An 18,627-nucleotide genomic window follows, 5' to 3' on the forward strand; every position below is an offset into this window, starting at 1 on the left:
TTAGAGCTTCCACCTCATTCATGATTAGGGGAGTGAATTTTTCAGCACTGAGTTATTTCCATCCCTCTTTTTTTTCTCATAATCACTATGATTGTATAACCTTGATCTGTGTAATCAGGATCAATTACTCCTCCTTGAACAGATTCCTTATGATGCTAAACTTGATCTAGATGCTAATCTAATATATTTTCTTTGTTCAACTTGAATGTTGATAAGATTACTTTATCCCAAGAGAAAAGCCGTAATTAATTTCCGTAGCCTTCATTTGAGTTATTGAGTTAGTAAACACAAAGTTTGATTGTTGAAAAATTTTTATTTAGTTATAAAAAAAGTTTTATACATAATTAAGGTCTGATCACTTTGATCCGACATTGGACATTTCGACGACATATTGGACAACTTTCTTGCCCAAGTCGTTTCAAAGTGCTGTCACAGCTACAACAGACAGCTAAATGATTACATGGTGAATATAAAACTTGTGTTGTCTTGAAAAGACAAACACAACAAAGGTGTCTCTCGGCCTCGTAACTATCCTTGTTTGCGTATGGACAATCTGGAGAAAAATGGTTATGAACCTCCCCTGGAAGTTTACTCAGCTTACCATCAATAGCCAACCGACAGAAAGCACACTGGACTATTCTATTTGAACCGGTCCAAAAGAATCCACTCTCGACGAACCAATCCCTCTGCCTTGGAGTCAATCTGGATCCAGCGAATGACCAGTGACGATTTATCCTTAGTTGATAAAGCTGGAAAACTTTCTCTGGATTAAGGATTTTTGTCTCCGAGAAAACTTGAAGTATTTGTCCATCTGTTGAACGGACAAGAGAAGATATCGGTAGAGATATAGACGTTTCATCATCTATCTCTTGCATCTGCACCGCATCACTATATCGATGTAAATCGCCTTCAATCCTGTGCATCAAGTTGGGTTCTTTCTTGAGTACAAAGCTACAAGAAGGACTGAAGCTAGCGTGAAGAGCTACAACGTCTTCGTCCAGAAATTCGAACGCGATTTGAAGTCCACAACAAAAACACTGCAAGTAGTCAGCGTCTTTGAACCGGAAAAATCCATCTTTGACAGCATCAAACCACCTCTCGTTCAAGTCTATACAGGACATCATTCTATTCAATTCTTGTTTCATAATTGAATAGGTTCTAAGACAGCCAGTCATCTTAGAACCCCAGTTTTCAATTGCGGGTGTAATATTTCGGGTCATCTATAATAATTGATAAAAGAGAGAAAAAAATATGATTAAAGCATAATTTTATTAAAATCATTAATCGATTTTCAGCTTTTGTCTCATCATCTTGAGATAAGCTGAATGGAGTTTACACTTGTTCATAATAAGTTTTAAATGGTTACATTTTAAAGCCCAAAGTTTCACATCAGAAAATTCGTTACAATGGGCTTTACAAATAATTAATTTTGTAGTAATATGAGAAAAAATACTCTGATCATCGGTAAATGATGAACAGAGTTTACAATTCAACAATTTATGTTCAAGTTTTACATGAATTTTTTTTAACATAAATAATAAATGTTGACATTGACAGACGATTGGTTTTGCCTTCATTTTCTTCTTTGTTCCATCCAAATGTTTCTTAAAGCTGGAGTCCTTGGTTGGAGCTAAAGGACCCTTACCTTTGGAGACCTTGTTGGTTGAAATGGTAGTCGAAATAATTTTCATCTTAAATCAAATAAAATTTGTTTAAGAAAATTTGATGAATTTTGGCCTGGTGGTCAATTCTCACTCCTTCAAGTGAGCTAAAAAACTTCCTGTTGTTGAATTTAATTGAAGACGTTTGTATATCAAAAGAAATTATTGCTCTAAGAAACTTTTCTTTTGATTCGCGATCAAGTAACTTAACTATTGAAAGGAAATCACTTGATCTAATGTTGAAGTCAGCAAGATTCAAGGGTCGTTTGAGCCCTTGGTTGATCGAAGCTCGATCGATTTGCACTAGTTTGAGAGAACTGAAGTACGAAACAGACATTAATTACCTTTGAATTGAGATGAAAACTTTGGTAAGAAGAACTAAAGATGTGGTTGAATAACAAATAGACGTGAAAAGTCTGAATAATAAACTGTTGATGGAACAACGATGAAAACGAAAGATTTAACTTGAATCTTATTATGTTGTTAAAGATTTGAAGACTGATGAAAATTCACTTGAATCCTCTTCCATTTATATACGATCGTCTTGCCTTAGCTCCCTGCTTGTGTCCTTCAGTAAAGCTGATTATAGCAGGGCCTCAAGCAATTTCATAAACAATGATTATTCTAATTATTGTGGGCCTCTTGATTACTTTTTCAAGAACACTTTTAATTGCACTTGAACTTGACTACAAAGAATAACGTACTGAATAAATTAATTATCTATTCTTCTTAAAGCATTTAAGTAAAATAATTATAGTAGGGCCTCAAGTAATCTCATGGATAATGATTTTTAATTATCATGAGACTCTCAATTGTTCTTCCAAGAACGTTTTTAATTACAATCACTCGAACACAAAGTATGTATTTTAAATAAGATAATTATCTTGGCCTCTCAGTGTGTCCTTCATTGAAACAATTCATAGTAGAGCTTCACGTTATTTTCATAAATAATGATTTCTTAATTATGTTCTCTTGATAACTGGTTCAAGAACATTTTACTAACATTCATGTACTCAAATTATCATTACACAATAAAAATAACTATCTGGGCCTCTTAATTGCAGGTGGAAATTCAAGGTGTATATTTATTTAACATGAAATTTAGCAATTATTAAGATGATCATTAGATTGAATAATTGCTGTAGCTTAAAATAAAAGAATCAAGGTCTGCATCGTACTCTGGCCGTGAGAAGTCCATAAGACTTACAATGCCAAAGGTACAAATGTCCAACCATGTTGGACATTCAGGGGGAGCCACCATCAATTCTGATACATTGAATATGTTCGACCAATAGTACTTTCCATTAGCTATCCATTGATACCAATCTCAAGTCTCTACGATACACAGCTAAAGTACAAATGTCCAACCATGTTGGACATTCAGGGGAGCCACCATCAATTCTGATACATTGAATATGTTCGACCAATAGTACTTTCCATTAGCTATCCATTGATACCAATCTCAAGTCTCTACGACATACACAGCCAGCAGTACAAATGTCCAACCATGTTGGACATTCAGGGGAGCCACCATCAATTCTGATACATTGAATATGTTCGACCAATAGTACTTTCCATTAGCTATCCATTGATACCAATCTCAAGTCTCTACGACACACACAGCAGGTACAAATGTCCAACCATGTTGGACATTCAGGGAGCCACCATCAATTCTGATACATTGAATATGTTCGACCAATAGTACTTTCCATTAGCTATCCATTGATACCAATCTCAAGTCTCTACGACACACAGCCAGCAGTACAAATGTCCAACCATGTTGGACATTCAGGGGGAGCCACCATCAATTCTGATACATTGAATATGTTCGACCAATAGTACTTTCCATTAGCTATCCATTGATACCAATCTCAAGTCTCTACGACATACACAGCCAAAGGTACAAATGTCCAACCATGTTGGACATTCAGGGGGAGCCACCATCAATTCTGATACATTGAATATGTTCGACCAATAGTACTTTCCATTAGCTATCCATTGATACCAATCTCAAGTCTCTACGACATACACAGCCACAGGTACAAATGTCCAACCATGTTGGACATTCAGGGGAGCCACCATCAATTCTGATACATTGAATATGTTCGACCAATAGTACTTTCCATTAGCTATCCATTGATACCAATCTCAAGTCTCTACGACATACACACAAAGGTACAAATGTCCAACCATGTTGGACATTCAGGGGAGCCACCATCAATTCTGATACATTGAATATGTTCGACCAATAGTACTTTCCATTAGCTATCCATTGATACCAATCTCAAGTCTCTACGACATACAGCATAAGGTACAAATGTCCAACCATGTTGGACATTCAGGGAGCCACCATCAATTCTGATACATTGAATATGTTCGACCAATAGTACTTTCCATTAGCTATCCATTGATACCAATCTCAAGTCTCTACGACATACACAGCCAAGGTACAAATGTCCAACCGACATTCAGGGAGCCACCATCAATTCTGATACATTGAATATGTTCGACCAATAGTACTTTCCATTAGCTATCCATTGATACCAATCTCAAGTCTCTACGACATACACAGGATGAATTGACCAATTAGCCTCTATTCATATTTACCGCTCACCATCTTGAAGATTTCACTGAATCGCGTCAGGTGTAGCAGGTCAATTTGAGAGATGAACAGGTTAGGAATCAAGTTAGTGTACGTTTCAACTTTGAAGAAAATCTTATATTGCAACAAGTTCATCATCATGTATAAAATTAGTCTTTCTCAAGTGCAGCTTACTGTATTGGTAGCTTCTATCCTTTCTATTATAAATGATACCCCTCTTGACCGCCAATCATCACACCGAGAATCAGTTACAGCTGAGCTTGCGACAATTTTCAACAATTTCGGTTTACCTGATCCCGCTATACATTACAATGACACCCCACAAGATTTGGATAATCCAACTCCAGGTCCATCATCAAGGTCACCAATAACAATAGCGTCATCACCACCATTGTTCTCTTCACCTCCACTATCTGTCTATAATGCTATCCATCCACCATCAAGAGCTGAATCTCCACCATCAGCAGCTGAATCTCCACCACCATATGAAGCTCCACCATCATATGACTCTTTGTATCCCCAACAGCCCCTTTGTGAAGTTCAACCTGAATTTGTAGTTGAGTCCGAGGCAAGTGACTCAGGAAATGATGATCCGGAGGATGTGGATTTTGTTATGCCTGAAGCTCCATCGAGAACCAGCTCTCCAACTCCATCCAATTTATCAGATTCAAATATGTCTGTGGAATCCAGTACCTTATCATGTTCAACTTCCGCATCATCCACCAGAAGATTGAGACCAACACCACGGCAAGTCGAATTATTCGGTCAGGAACAGAGGAGTAATATTCGTCAAGGTTCAGATTCGCTTACTCTCGAACCATTTGTAACCCCACGAACATTGGAAGAGACTCAAGTTACAATTAGGCGATTACTAACAGCTGAGGCTAGCACAGATAATCTACGGATCAGGATAATGAATAGGATTGGTATATGTTTATTGATACACCAACGACAGTTTCAGCGACGAGGAGCTTGGGTAGCTTTTTGTACTAGGGAATTTGATATGAGTCGAGCGTCAGTTTACTTCTACACTCAATTGGCCAAGGCAATAAGGAAATATCCTGTTATGTTGCATTTAACATTAGGAAGACGCTTTCTGCAACGTAATTTGTATCTTTTTCAACATTTTCACTTAGTTCAGTCGGAGCATGAATTTTGGTCAAATCCATCGAATTTGTAATTTCTAAAACATAGGTATTGTTCCCCAGGTTTTCCCCTATCTATTGGTGTAATGCTCGTCTTTGTAACCCTAATAATTAACCCACAATTCAATTTTCCAATAAAATTAATTTTTCCCTCGAAAAGTTAATGACCTATAAGAGGCCTCAATACTTCAACACGGAAGAGTAAAAAGAAAGAGAAAAGAAAGAGAAACAAGTTTTGAGTAATAAGTTGTTGACCTTGGGGTTTCCCTTTAAAAGAAAGAGAAAAAAAGAAACAGGTTGTTTCTCAATTACAAGTGTGCTTGAGTGTGAGAAAGAAAGGGAAAAAGAAAGACAAAAGAAAGAGAAAAAGAAAGAGAAAACAGAAAAAAAGTGTGCTCAACTGTGTAGTTTTACTACTACTGGTTCAAATTGCAAAAGTTAAAGAATTGATTACCTTGTTGTTGATAAATTAAGAGAAAAAGCTAATTATCAATATTGTTGATTATTCCTGCGAGAGGAAAGTTTTTTAATGCATACTTTTCATAGATACAAATGTATATTTGTTTTCAGCATCAAAGAGATATATATTTATAGATATGAAACAATTTTTCCCGATTAGAAAAATCATTTTACAATAAAAAGAGTGAATTGTTCATTTGTCGTAGAAAAAGCGAAAAAAATTTGAAAGGTTTTAAGTACAATCGGGTAATACGTTATTGAGATTGTGAAGAGAGAAAGAGAAAGAGAGAGAAGGAGAGAGAAAGAGAAAGAAAGAAAGTTTACAATGAGAGAGAAAGATTATGATGATAATGAAGATGATGGATGAGAATTGATGAAATGATGGAAGATTTTATGAATAATGAAAGATGATGAAGGAGAGGAATGAATAAAGAGAAAGGCTTTATGAGAAAAAGAAAGTGAGTCTCACAAAGAGTGATTGGCAGGAGAGGATTGAAATTCTCGAAACAACTCTCGAGAAAAAAAGAAACTGAAACACAATTAACACTTCTCACAACCTGAGTAAACCGAGAAAGACTCAGGTTTAAATTGTGTATATTAATACCCGCAATGGATTACTCAAGTTTCGATGAGAGGTTGAAGGTCCATTTTCCTTTTTTACATCACATTTTCAGCTAATTTTGCTCAAGGTATGTTGATGTTGTTGCTTCATAATGAAAGAGTGTCCGAGAAAAGTTAACGTTATCTACTTTGTTGCGCCATTATTTGTCCTTGCAAGGAACGAGCTAAAAACATTGCTAATAACTGTAAAAAAAGACAATAGATTAGTAATCAAAGTGCAAACAGTTTGGGTTCCTGGTTGGAAATACGGATACAAAAAACACGCATGATAAAAAAGAGAGTGTAGGTGAAGAGATAAAGAGAAAGATTCAAAATGGAAAAGGGGTAGAAATGAGATGATGGAATTGAGGGAATAACTTCCGTAGTAACCAGCATTATAATCAGAGAATCCACCCATTGACAAGTTGAGAATCAAAGTTAACAGGATATTATTAAAATCTTTTCAGCAGTTTATGATCAATGTCATTGAACGCTTGGTTAAATTGTTAAAGATTAACAGCTTAATCTTTTTTCCCTCAAACAATGACTTCTATTTATCTCTTTGACAATTACACTGACCATTATCATGACGGTTGTTAATTAAAGGATGAAAATAACGGGGAAAAATGACATGTAGAAAAGGTTAGATAGAAATCTTTTCTCAACGTACTTGGACAACCGCTGACGCGAGACAAATTCCAGCAACGTAGTTCATATTCTTCTCGAAAAGCTCCGTCACTGCTTCTATACAACCTCGAGTGTAGATGAATCTATTTACTTGAACCACCGAGGATACATTCTGGAAGGAGTAACCACACATACTGTTAATCAAACCACTCTGTAAAATAAACAGAAGAAAAATTAGATCAGTTTAAATAAACACCATTGCAAATTGTAGATAACTAATTGCTTGTAAGGGGAAATTGTTTTGGCAATGAAGAGTAAAAACCAATTCATCATCAATCTAAAGGAAGTTTAAAACGGGAAACAAAAAAACAATAATATTGGGGTGATAACATAGGTTTGGGTTTTGTTATGAGCTTTTTACCAGCCTGACAACTTACATCAAAGTTTTTATTATTTCGACAACAACTGAAAGGCACAGCACATCTTTCTGGACTTGGATTTGATTCATTACAATTGAAATAAATATTACGATTCCAATCTTTGTACCCCTGGTCTGATATACCGCAGCATTTAAAGTTCATCTGCATAACATCAATCAGGTTTTGCAGGTTGGTATCTTCTCTATACTTCATGATGGGATCTTTTGAGAGTTTATCTTTCAGGAAATAAGAAACAGTGTTGGGAAAGATGAATGCAACAGTTGATAGAACTATTTCACCGATGAATAAGAGTAGTAACATCAATGAATACTGAAAAAAAAAGAGAAGAAAAAAAATTAATAATAAAATCAAAGATCTTGAAATGTTATGTTTGGGAAATGACGTTCTGGTAACAGCAAACACCCAAATAGATTAACAATAATATAACTAAATCGTATAGATTAATGTGTGAATTACATTTGACAGATTTTAAATTGGATTAGAAATAAGGGCAACTAGAGAAGGAAAAACAATAAAATATCAAACATCAAGTCATTGACCCTTTTTTGACAGATGAAAAAGACTAATCATAAATTCACATGAATTTAAATTTCACTGGTAATTAGGCTTAGAAAGATGGTTATCTTATTTTAACTTACCAATTTTAAGAAACATAAATTTTCTCTTAAAGCTCCCAAACATCCAGCAAAACTCATCAAGAAAACGATAGTTCCAAGGACTACGAGAGCCAAAGATACATGTATAAATAAATCTAATACACCTTCAAATTTTTTCAAATCAGTTTCCGGGTATTCCTCCAGGAAAGACCATCCACCTAAGGCTATCAGTGTACCACCAATGAGCTAAAATAATAGAGAGTAAAAGAGAGAAAGAAAGAAATGATTAAAGACAATTAAAAGATTGAAGAGATAGAAAAAAACCACAGAGAGAGAATATCACAAAAAGAAACAAATTTATTAACGCATATACACTAAAGTGTATTGCTGAACAAAGGCAGCAGCAGAATGAGGGTCAACCCAAAACAAAGAGAAAAGAAAGAAAAAGAAAGAAAAATAGTGATAACCAGACACAATCGATGGATGAAAAGAAATCAAAGGCTTTTCTACTCACCCAGAATATAAGATTGAAGAAGAATAGAAAATATTTAACACATGGACTGATGTACGAATAATCCTCATCTCGTCTCTGTAAATAAAGATGATGGGAATGATGAGGTATTCTACCTCTACGGGCACACATTTAATTAGTTGAATGTAGAGAATAAGATTTATTGAAGAACAGAAAAGGACCAAGAGAGTAGAAAAAGTGAGAAAGAAAGAAAATGAATAAAAGAGGAAACTAAAAGATCTACAAAATGATTCAGAGGCAGAAAAGGGGAGAGAGAATGATGTAAATACGAAAAATTAACAACTAAACCATCGATAAACAATTAAGATCCATGGGACAATCAACTAATTGTCAGAAGCCCTAACACATAAATGGTGAAGAAAATAAATGAACACAAATCACCAAAGTAAAAAAAGCAAAAAATTCTTGTGGCGCCAAATTCAAAACACTAAATGAAATTCGATTTTTAATTACATGAGAAGTCGGACCAGAAAGGATAATTTGGCAAGAAGAACACTGAAGTTTAGTCACAGATTAGAAAAACTGGGGACTTTCAATGGAGTGATAATTAAGTAATTCAACTGGAATTTCTAGTGAAATGAGTTTTCGATTGATTATTTGATTGACCTTTCCAATTCCCTGTCTTCGGAAAGCAAATGTTGAGTGATCTCCAACTTAATTTTATAATTTTCTGAGAACAGTAGGATCATTCAGATAATTTCGATCAACAAAAGTTCTTTCAATGATTAAATTTTTTCGATCATATTGATTGATTCGATTCAATTAGTTTCTCAATCAACCAAGATATCATTTTGGGCACAATTTAATCAGAGAATCAATTGGTTTTCAATTTTGTAGTTAATCTTTATGTTGATACTTTAGAAATGCTTAACAATCAATGTAAATTGTTCAATCAAGTACTAAATCAACACATTCAACTCAAAGCAATATTTTAACAAGAAGATAAAAGTTGATTAGCACGGAAAATGTAATACATTTACTGGCATTTACAATTCATATAAATGTTTCTAAATCGATATATTTTCTACAATTAATAAACTTTCAATTAGCTATTCAAATGGTTGATCAAAAGTTCAAAAACGGGACAATTATCTTGGACATTGAATTTTGATTAAACTGAAGTTTCTAGCGAAATGAGTTTTAGTTGGATCAATATCATTCTGTTTTAAGAATAAGATTTATTCATTGGATTAATCAACGATTATAAAAATGTTTAGTAAATTAAATTGTAAATTCAACATTATTTAGGTAAATTATTAAGATGATCAGTCTAATCTTTGAGAGAAAGGTGAATCAATTTTTGAGTACATCAGTTAGTCGGAAAACATTGAAATGAGATTCCATTGGCCAGATTCATGGTTATTACAAATTGACATTATAATAGGTTCATCTACAATTGGCTTATGAACACCAAGACATAAACCAACCGCTAGATTGTAAAGTGGAGTATTTTCCTATGATTAAATTAGAAATCGATGTTAGAAATTAGATTTTAATTTTTTTCATTAGATAATTACCTTGGATGAATGATTCCATTCTTGAGTTTCACCTTGTTCATGGCATTTAGCCAGATATGTGGTTTCGCCATCAGTATCAAGACATAATCCATTAGCTAATCTTAACTCTTTCTTTTCACTTTCATACCAAATCTAATTGTGAGAAAGGGAAAAATAAGATACAATCAAAATTACATTTATATTAATTGAGATTATATTGATATTTACCTGTCTTTTACTATCTGAGCATTTTCTGAGAATTAATCTGCTTTTCTTTGTGGTAACTGCCTTTTCAGATTCTATACAAAGATCATTTTTCGCTAAACTGATTTGATAAATTCCTTTGATTTTAGAGGTTCGTCGAACGAAATTATAAACTCCTTTCATTCGACTGTACTTTTTTTCCAACGATTTTAACTTGTCCTTTCGCTTTTCCTCTTTTGCATCTTCTTCGGGTGGTTTCAATTCTGGATAAACATTTTTCAAGTACCAATCAAATGATTTACAATTTAATCGTTCACGTAATTTAATTCGATCTGTAATGTTGCCATAATCGATTCCATCAGCATTTTTATTGGTGTTGTAAAAATATGTCTGATAATTAGTATGAGAAAAACAAAACGAATTAGAATAAAAAAGTGATTTTATATTGTTATTTATACGATAAGTAATTTACCTTATATTCATCCATCCAAACATTGGCCACTCGAAGTGAATTTTTGGTCAGAGTGTCTTCCCCAGTGGGCGATCCATAAGGTCGACGTTGTCTAAAGACATGACCAACCCTGGAACAAGGTAAAATTTCAATCGATCCACCACACATCCAAACCTGTAAATTGTGATTAGTAAAGTTAATTGATTGGAAATGGTTTCAATTGAATGGACGAGAAAATGATATTTACTCTAAATGATAATTCCAGATTTTCTCCGCCCCAAATTTCCATCCCTGGATCATATTCACCAAGTTGTTTGAAATAATTACGATCCATTGCAAATAAACCTCCTGCCATTGTTGGAGATCTGAAAGTAATAAAGGTAATCGATTATCAATCAAAATTTATTGATTAGAGAATAATCACTTACGGAACTGGTTTGACATAGTCTTCACTATTTCTCAATAAATGACGAGGAATAGAGTCCCATTTAAAATGTAGACCCCAATTGAATCCACCTCGAACCAAAGGAGATGCCGAGTATTCAAAAGTATTGTGACTAATTATATCTATTATCGGAACAGCAACAATTTTCTTATCATCGTGTATCCTTTGTAACAAAGGGCGAAGCCAATCAACATTCACTTCAACATGACTATCAAGGAAAACTAGAACTTCACCAGTTGCATATTTCGAACCGTAAATTCTGGCTTTGATGAGTCCTGAGAGAAAAAAGGAATTGATTGTTTTTGATTAATGAGAAATAAACACAAGTAAGATTAATAGATAATTAGATTAATAGTTACCCGCTCTTTCTGGTGTTCTCAGGAATTTAATGAGATCTCCATTGGATGAGAACTTTTTCTTGAGATTCTCACTAAGTGAAGCTAACGAAGTGGAAAAATTATTATCAATAATTGTATCAATAGATTGTTAAAAACAGAAAAGAAGAACAATTTGAAATACTAACTATCGTCACTAAAATCATCAACTAGAATTATTTCTTTGACAATCTCTGGTTGAGTTCGACTTAGGACACTTGTTATGGTTCGAGAGAGAGCTGAAAAAGCTTCATTATAAAAGCAAATGATAATTGAACTTTTAGGAATTGATTCAATGGGTGAATATGTTTGATTGGCACACAACGAATGACGGGTATCAGGAATGTTCCGGTGATCTCCAATTTTATCACTGATCAAAGCGTTGAATGCATATTTTTTGAGGCCTTCCTTTTTCAGCCTAAGGTCATTTTCATTTCGAACAATACCTGAGGTGGGTTAGAATATATAAATCAATCAAAGTTCTTAACAACTTGACAAGAAAACGAACCTAATTTTAAAAGATCCATTTCATCAGATGAAACATCGGTTGGAATGAACAATTGTGGAACATTATTATCGGTCACCTTGTGATTTATCTCATAGGAGATTTTTTTAACATCCAGTTCATCATCAACTGGATCATCATTTATTGAGTTTGATTGTCTTTCTTTATCGATAAATTTATGAGATTCAAATTTTCTGGAAACATTGTGTTCATCGATCACAGGTTTGGCTTTTGGAAGACTTTGAATGGTTGGTGAATGGCGTTCGATTTGAATTGGCGGTGAAATATAAAGGAAAAAAATTAAAAGGAAAGATGTGAGACCAAGAATACTAATAAAAACACCTCTGATTGTAATTAAAGACATGGTGAAAGTACAAACAAAAAAGAGATTCACAGTAATTAGATATACATGAAGAAGAAAAATAAATGTTGAGTAAAATGATTGACATGAGAAGAGACAAAAATGAAGATGAAGTAAAAGAAAAATTTGATTACAAATTAACTGTACACAAATCTACACATGATCCAAGAATCTTTCAACACACTGTTTACATATTTCGTAACTTCATCGAATTAATGAAAAAAGAATAAATTAAATTAATTGTTGAATAGATTAAATAGAAAATAATTAACTAATAAAAAGAGGACAACTAAACAAGGTGATCTTATTAAGATGATCAGCTGTTCAAATATTCACTTGCCAACACTCAATTGTTAATGAGGAAAAGGTTAAATTACAAACAGCAAGAAATGAATCACTTTTGAGGAGAGTTTGAAATTATATGTATGGTTGATAAGGACGAAATTTCATCATTTCCGTAGATTAATTGTTGATAAAATTTAGAATCTCAATGAGATTAATTGATTTAAATTCTGTTGAAAAGATGAAATTAATTTTGGCGCTTCTCTTTTGTCGTTGTCATGGAAACGCGATGTTGACAAAAGGATTTGGTGATTTACCAGTGACTTTGGTTCAGAGTTTTTCTCAATTTTCTAGTCATGTTTTTTTAATTGTCTTTTGTGGTTTGTTGATTTTCTTTTGACTCTTTTCTCGTGGAAATCACTTTCTTTCTGTGATATGATTGTCAATTTATGATTCTCTCCATGGATCTAAAAAGTATCTTTATTTATCTACTTTTAACTGTTTTCCATCCGATTCTTTCAGCTCATGTTCACTCTCAGAATAAAGGTAACAATATTTTTCTATTTTAAACATATTTCATCCTTGATTTTCTTTTATCTTTCTTCTTTTTTTTTGCGTAGAACGAGTTGACGATGGCTATGGAAACGTTCATCATTATGAAACTGATGGATCTCACAACCCTGAATATGATCATCAGGCAATTTTAGGAAGTAAGAAAGAAGCAGCCGAATTTGATGAATTAAGTCCCGAAGAAGCTAAAAGGAGACTGAAAACATTGGTGAAAACAGCAATAGATGCCGATAGTAATGGTTATGTTGAAAAAGATGAATTAATTGATTGGGTTATTCGATCTTTTGAATCACTGGCTTTCGAAGAAGGAAGTGAAAGTTTTGCCGAAGAAGATACTGACAAAGATGGTTACGTTTCATGGGATGAACATATCAATTATAACTTTGATGCTGAAGAATTAAAATTTAAAGATACCAATGGAATGATTAGTGAGGATAAAATTCTATTCAAAACCGCTGATAAAAACAAAGATGAAAGATTAGATGTCGTCGAGTTTTCCGCTTTTTATACTCCAGAAGATCACATTCATATGCACGATGCTTTGCACGAGATAACAATGAATAAAAAGGACAAGGACAACGATGGTTATCTTAGTTTCGTTGAATTCATTCGTGATGATCATGGTAAAGTACCAGAAGTTTCTAGTGAAACTTATATTATAGAAAAGGAAAGGTTTGAAAATGATTTCGACCTCGACAAAGACGGAAAACTTGACAAGAAAGAAGTTTTAATTTGGTTGGTTCCCGATAACAGGTGAATAATTATCAACAATTTCTTCTTAATTACAAAAGTATTTTAATTCTTAATTTTTATCTTCACAGAGAAACTGCCATTTCAGAAGCCGAACATTTATTGTCAACATGTGACGATAATTCAGATGGAAAATTATCTATTGATGAGATAGTTAATCATCATGATGTTTTCGTTGGCAGTGAAGCAACAAGTTTCGGTGATCATTTGCATAAAATTAAGCCTCATGATGAACTCTGATATTGGTTCTAATTTAACCAAAAATTATATCAATCAACAACTACTTAAATTCGTCAACAATTAACTGGAGTTCAAATAAGTTTTGATTCAAACAAAGAGTAAAAATCTCTCTACTCTTTGGATTCGTTTTAATAGATTTAATTTTTCAATTTTAAAATCCCTTATCGGTTTGGAAAATTAGTTCTTATCAACTTCTTATACTTATTTGCTTTTGTATCAATTTGACTAAATAATATCAGTGATTAAAATCAGATAAATAAGATTACAACTCGATTCAAATTGTAAATCTCTTCTAAAAATAAAAATATGTACATGAAGTAAATTTCATTGGTAATTTTAATCGGGTTTTGATTAGAGACTTGGTTGATTTCTCATCTTGCGCTCACCTTGTATATTTAGAACAGAATTGAAAAAGTCCTTCAAAAACTGGACAATTATCTTGGACATTGAATTTTGATTAAACTGAAGTTTCTAGCGAAATGAGTTTTAGTTTGATCAATATCATTCTGTTTTAAGAATAAGATTTATTCATTGGATTAATCAACGATTATAAAAATGTTTAGTAAATTAAATTGTAAATTCAACATTATTTAGGTAAATTATTAAGATGATTAGTCTAATCTTTAATGAACTCGGAGATGAGTTTTGATATTTTCTTTGGGTGTTCGAGTTGAATGAAATGACCTGCACCTTTGATAATTTCGAGTTGGACATTGTCGACATATGAACTGATCTGAGTGGCCAATTGCGGAGAAAGAGCTCGATCAGCATCGCCCCAGATGAGCAACATTTTCTGATGAATTGGTAGTTTAATGTGATCCAAGAAACGACTTCGTTTGACGAAATCACGATAATAACCCAACGCAGATTTAATTGCTGAAGGTTGACTATAAATGTATTTCCATGGTTCTAATTGGTTATTGTTAAATATAAATGATTTATCTCCTTTTCTGAAAGCAACTTTTAACATGAAGAAATCAAAGGTTTGGAAAGCGAATTCAGGCCAAAAAGGTGAATTGAGGAAAAACATGTACCATGATTTGAGAAATTGACCTAAATTACTTTTAATCAACTTTCTGAAGTGAACTGGATGAGGTCCATTCAGAATAATCAGTTTGGACACCAATTGTTCATGTAAACTTGCGATACAATAAGAGACCACAGCTCCCCAATCATGACCAACGAGGATAATTTTTTGATCATCGGATTTAACGATAGTTTTGATCACTTGAGCCACTTCGTCAGCTACATTGGTAATTATAAATCGCCCGTTTTCCAGAGATTTATAAGACTCACCATAACCCGGCAGATCGATTGCTACAGTATAATAACCTTTGCTGCCGAATTCAATCAATTGGTGATGCCAAGAATACCAGAAATCAGGAAAACCATGAATAAATACAATTATCGGGTCATCGGGATTACCTTTGGTCACATAATGGATCGATTTTTTCTGCTAAAAGTAAAATTAAAATCAATTTTTTACCCTAAATTAATCGTATTAACAATCAAAATTTTGTATAAAATTACATGGGCGCTTAATCCATGTGACATTTTTGGTATTTTCTGATATTTACTCACTTTAATTAGAACACTGTGATGCTGAATTTCGGGATCGTCAAGAACTTTTGGCCTTTTCGAGTAATCGGGAGCAAAGAGATTCTTAAAACACGTTTTAAGATGAAATAAGAATAACACTGAATTGACCAAAGATCCATAGAAAATGGGCAATAGAGTAACAATTAGCTTCTCAATTAACCAAGATATCATTTTGGGCACAATTTAATCGGAGAATCAATTGGTTTTCAATTTTGTAGTTAATCTTTATGTTGATACTCTAGAAATGCTTAACAATCAATGTAAATTGTTCAATTAAGTACTAAATCAACACATCCAACTCTCATCAATAGTTTAACAAGAAGATAAAAGTTGATTAGCACGGAAAATGTAATACATTTACTAGCATTTACAATTCATATAAATGTTTCTAAATCGATGTACTTTCTACAATTAATAATATGATAAATGTGATCGACAATTAACACCTAATAATAGATAATCATCTCTTTTTTAATATCCTGTTAATCTCAAGGCCAAGTCGATAAAATAAAATTAACTTGTAATCATACAATATAAAAGGAGCAAACAAATGGTTAAAATTTGATTAAATTGTGAAAATTTAGAAATCAGATAATCTTGTTGCTAATCGAAGACTTGACAGATTTTCAATTAACTATTCAAATGGTTGATCAAAAGTCGAAAGTGATTAAAAATTAACAAGTTGAGGCTTATTAACGATTAGATAATTATCCAATCTTTGATATTTACGTTCCGAAGGTCAAGATTGTCGTCATGACGAGATAAAATGATTAGTTGGTTTAATTGGATTAGATCATTGGAATTATGACCTTTTGTTTCTTTAATCGATATAATAAATAGCCAAAGAAAAATCTACAATTACATGAGCGTATTGATTGGTTCAATTGAAGTAGAAATAATTTTTGTTCATCCAAAAAGGTAACAAGTGAGAGTGAATTTGTTAAATTAAATAATTATCCAGGTCACATTGGCTATTAAAATCAGCAGAATGAAAATGAGTTGAAAATATTACAGAAATTTTGAGATGAAAATATGACCTGGAAGAAATTGTAACATGTCAGTGGTTGTTGGGTGATTAAAGTTGTGATTGTTTGATTGGTTTAGGAAAAAATAATTAAATTAGAAATCAATCTTCTTCTTCTTTGTCTTTGTCTCTATCTCTTTTCTCTTTATCTGTGTTATCATGAAATTCATTTGCTGCTTCGGGTTCAGAGACTGTTCTTGGTCCAACGGACTCATCATCGGGATCCATCCAATCGCCGGGCGTGTATTGCATCTGAACAGACGGAGAGTGTTCAACGTTTCTGAGTATTTCATGCACATACTTGACAATCGTTTCCAGATAAATTTTACTGTTTGCATTATGAGTTGTATCTCCACAGGGTTTGTCTAAAAGCAGAGAAAAGTCAGGAGCGAAATATTCAAAGTATTCAGAATAAGGAATCTCATTCGAAATCGCTTCATCCACCAGAATACTGGTTTCATAAGTCCAAGCTCGAGCAACGTTTCTTGGAGTATATCCTCCGCCTCCAAGAACCAAAAGAGGTAAGTTGAAAGTTTTTACATATTTTACACATTCTCCATGACCTTTAATCGAAAGGTTGAAACATCCTAAACGATCAGCAGCCAATGAATCAGCTCCACATTGAAGTACAATAGCTGTTGGTTGATAATGTTGAATTACCTTGTCTATCACAGGTTTAAAAACAGTAGCATAATTATTGTCATCGATGCCTTCTTTCAAAGGAACATTGATTGAATAATTGCGACCAGATTCAGCTCCAATTTCAAACATATCCCCAGTTCCTGGGAAAAAATAGTTGCCATATTTATGGAATGAAACTGTCATCACTCGATCAGTCAAATAAAATGCTTCTTGAACGCCATCACCATGATGAATGTCAATGTCTATGTATAAGACTCGTGGATGATGTTTAAGTAATTCCAATATTGCAATCACAATGTCATTAACATAGCAAAATCCTGATGCTTCAAATTTTTTGGCATGATGTAGCCCACCGGCCCAGTTAATAGCAATATCACAACATTGATTATTTAATTGAACGGCTCCTGGAGAGAGATGAGATAATAAAAAAGATTACAATTAGATTAGAAATTTGTTTCATTTTCTCTTATTGTGCTCACCTTGTAAAGAAGCTCCTGTATACTTGGAACAGAATTCAAAAAGACCTTCAAAAACTGGACAATCATCTCCGACATTGAATTGTCCGAGATATTTGGCGAATCCAGCAACATTGGAAGGCGTCACTCGCTTGAGAAATTGTACATACTCTTCTGAGTGGAAACGAACGAGATCATGGTAGGTCGCTTTGTAAGGTTTGTAAACTTTCATATTTTTCTGTAGATTGTAATTAAATACCAGCGAGTGGGTCATTGAGATCCTTTGAGGTTTCATAGGATGACCGATACCATAGTGAAAGTTTCCAACCTGAGGGTCCCAAAAATAAATGACATCACGTTCTGAGCCCTTCATAGTTACTACAAAAAACTCCGAGAGTTTAACAAATAAATAAAGTGACAAGCGTAAAAGAAATAAATTGACAACAAAATTCAATCATAACAATTAAACAAAATCAAAACAATCAAAAATCAGCACCAGGGGAACAAAAGGCTCTTTAGAATTCGTCTCAATGCCACCAGATGGCAGTCAAGACTAATTCCAATTCT

At 33.4% G+C, this 18,627-nt stretch overlaps 6 protein-coding genes across 7 annotated transcripts; 1 reads left to right on the forward strand and 5 right to left on the reverse strand.

The window, feature by feature from the left end:
* Positions 1–344: 344 nt before the first annotated feature.
* Positions 345–1,220, reverse strand: LOC128397015 (uncharacterized). Its single transcript, XM_053357679.1, has one exon. It carries the CDS (start codon positions 1,218–1,220, stop codon positions 345–347), a length of 876 nt encoding a protein of 291 aa, XP_053213654.1.
* Positions 1,221–5,903: 4,683 nt separating this feature from the next.
* On the reverse strand, positions 5,904–9,020 carry LOC128397012 (tetraspanin-33-like). Its single transcript, XM_053357676.1, has 5 exons — positions 8,645–9,020; positions 8,173–8,376; positions 7,532–7,843; positions 7,138–7,305; positions 5,904–6,671 (listed from the first exon to the last, which is right to left on the reverse strand). Exons 1-5 carry the CDS (start codon positions 8,771–8,773, stop codon positions 6,609–6,611), a joined length of 876 nt encoding a protein of 291 aa, XP_053213651.1. The 5' UTR covers positions 8,774–9,020; the 3' UTR covers positions 5,904–6,608.
* Positions 9,021–9,799: 779 nt separating this feature from the next.
* LOC128396753 (polypeptide N-acetylgalactosaminyltransferase 35A-like) lies at positions 9,800–12,928 on the reverse strand. Its single transcript, XM_053357360.1, has 9 exons — positions 12,141–12,928; positions 11,782–12,078; positions 11,618–11,698; positions 11,242–11,533; positions 11,061–11,178; positions 10,835–10,987; positions 10,387–10,752; positions 10,180–10,311; positions 9,800–10,116 (listed from the first exon to the last, which is right to left on the reverse strand). Exons 1-9 carry the CDS (start codon positions 12,499–12,501, stop codon positions 9,976–9,978), a joined length of 1,941 nt encoding a protein of 646 aa, XP_053213335.1. The 5' UTR covers positions 12,502–12,928; the 3' UTR covers positions 9,800–9,975.
* A 171-nt stretch (positions 12,929–13,099) lies between these two features.
* LOC128396756 (reticulocalbin-2-like) lies at positions 13,100–14,657 on the forward strand. Its single transcript, XM_053357364.1, has 3 exons — positions 13,100–13,326; positions 13,401–14,103; positions 14,172–14,657. The coding sequence occupies exons 1-3, from the start codon at positions 13,230–13,232 to the stop codon at positions 14,338–14,340; spliced, it is 969 nt and encodes a 322-aa protein (XP_053213339.1). The 5' UTR covers positions 13,100–13,229; the 3' UTR covers positions 14,341–14,657.
* A 187-nt stretch (positions 14,658–14,844) lies between these two features.
* Positions 14,845–16,345, reverse strand: LOC128396755 (epoxide hydrolase 1-like). 2 transcript variants are annotated; one of them, XM_053357363.1, is made up of 2 exons: positions 15,922–16,345; positions 14,845–15,793 (listed from the first exon to the last, which is right to left on the reverse strand). In XM_053357363.1, the coding sequence occupies exons 1-2, from the start codon at positions 16,108–16,110 to the stop codon at positions 14,957–14,959; spliced, it is 1,026 nt and encodes a 341-aa protein (XP_053213338.1). In that variant the 5' UTR covers positions 16,111–16,345; the 3' UTR covers positions 14,845–14,956. The 2 variants fall into 2 exon arrangements, with proteins under 2 accessions (XP_053213338.1, XP_053213337.1); XM_053357362.1 differs by having other exon boundaries at positions 14,845–15,796; positions 15,922–16,342.
* A 364-nt stretch (positions 16,346–16,709) lies between these two features.
* LOC128396754 (histone deacetylase 3-like) lies at positions 16,710–18,552 on the reverse strand. Its single transcript, XM_053357361.1, has 2 exons — positions 18,085–18,552; positions 16,710–18,009 (listed from the first exon to the last, which is right to left on the reverse strand). Exons 1-2 carry the CDS (start codon positions 18,431–18,433, stop codon positions 17,066–17,068), a joined length of 1,293 nt encoding a protein of 430 aa, XP_053213336.1. The 5' UTR covers positions 18,434–18,552; the 3' UTR covers positions 16,710–17,065.
* Between the last annotated feature and the right edge of the window lie 75 nt (positions 18,553–18,627).

Source organism: Panonychus citri, unplaced genomic scaffold, assembly GCF_014898815.1.
Source record: "Panonychus citri isolate SS breed McGregor unplaced genomic scaffold, ASM1489881v1 Contig00028, whole genome shotgun sequence".
NCBI lineage: Eukaryota > Metazoa > Arthropoda > Arachnida > Trombidiformes > Tetranychidae > Panonychus > Panonychus citri.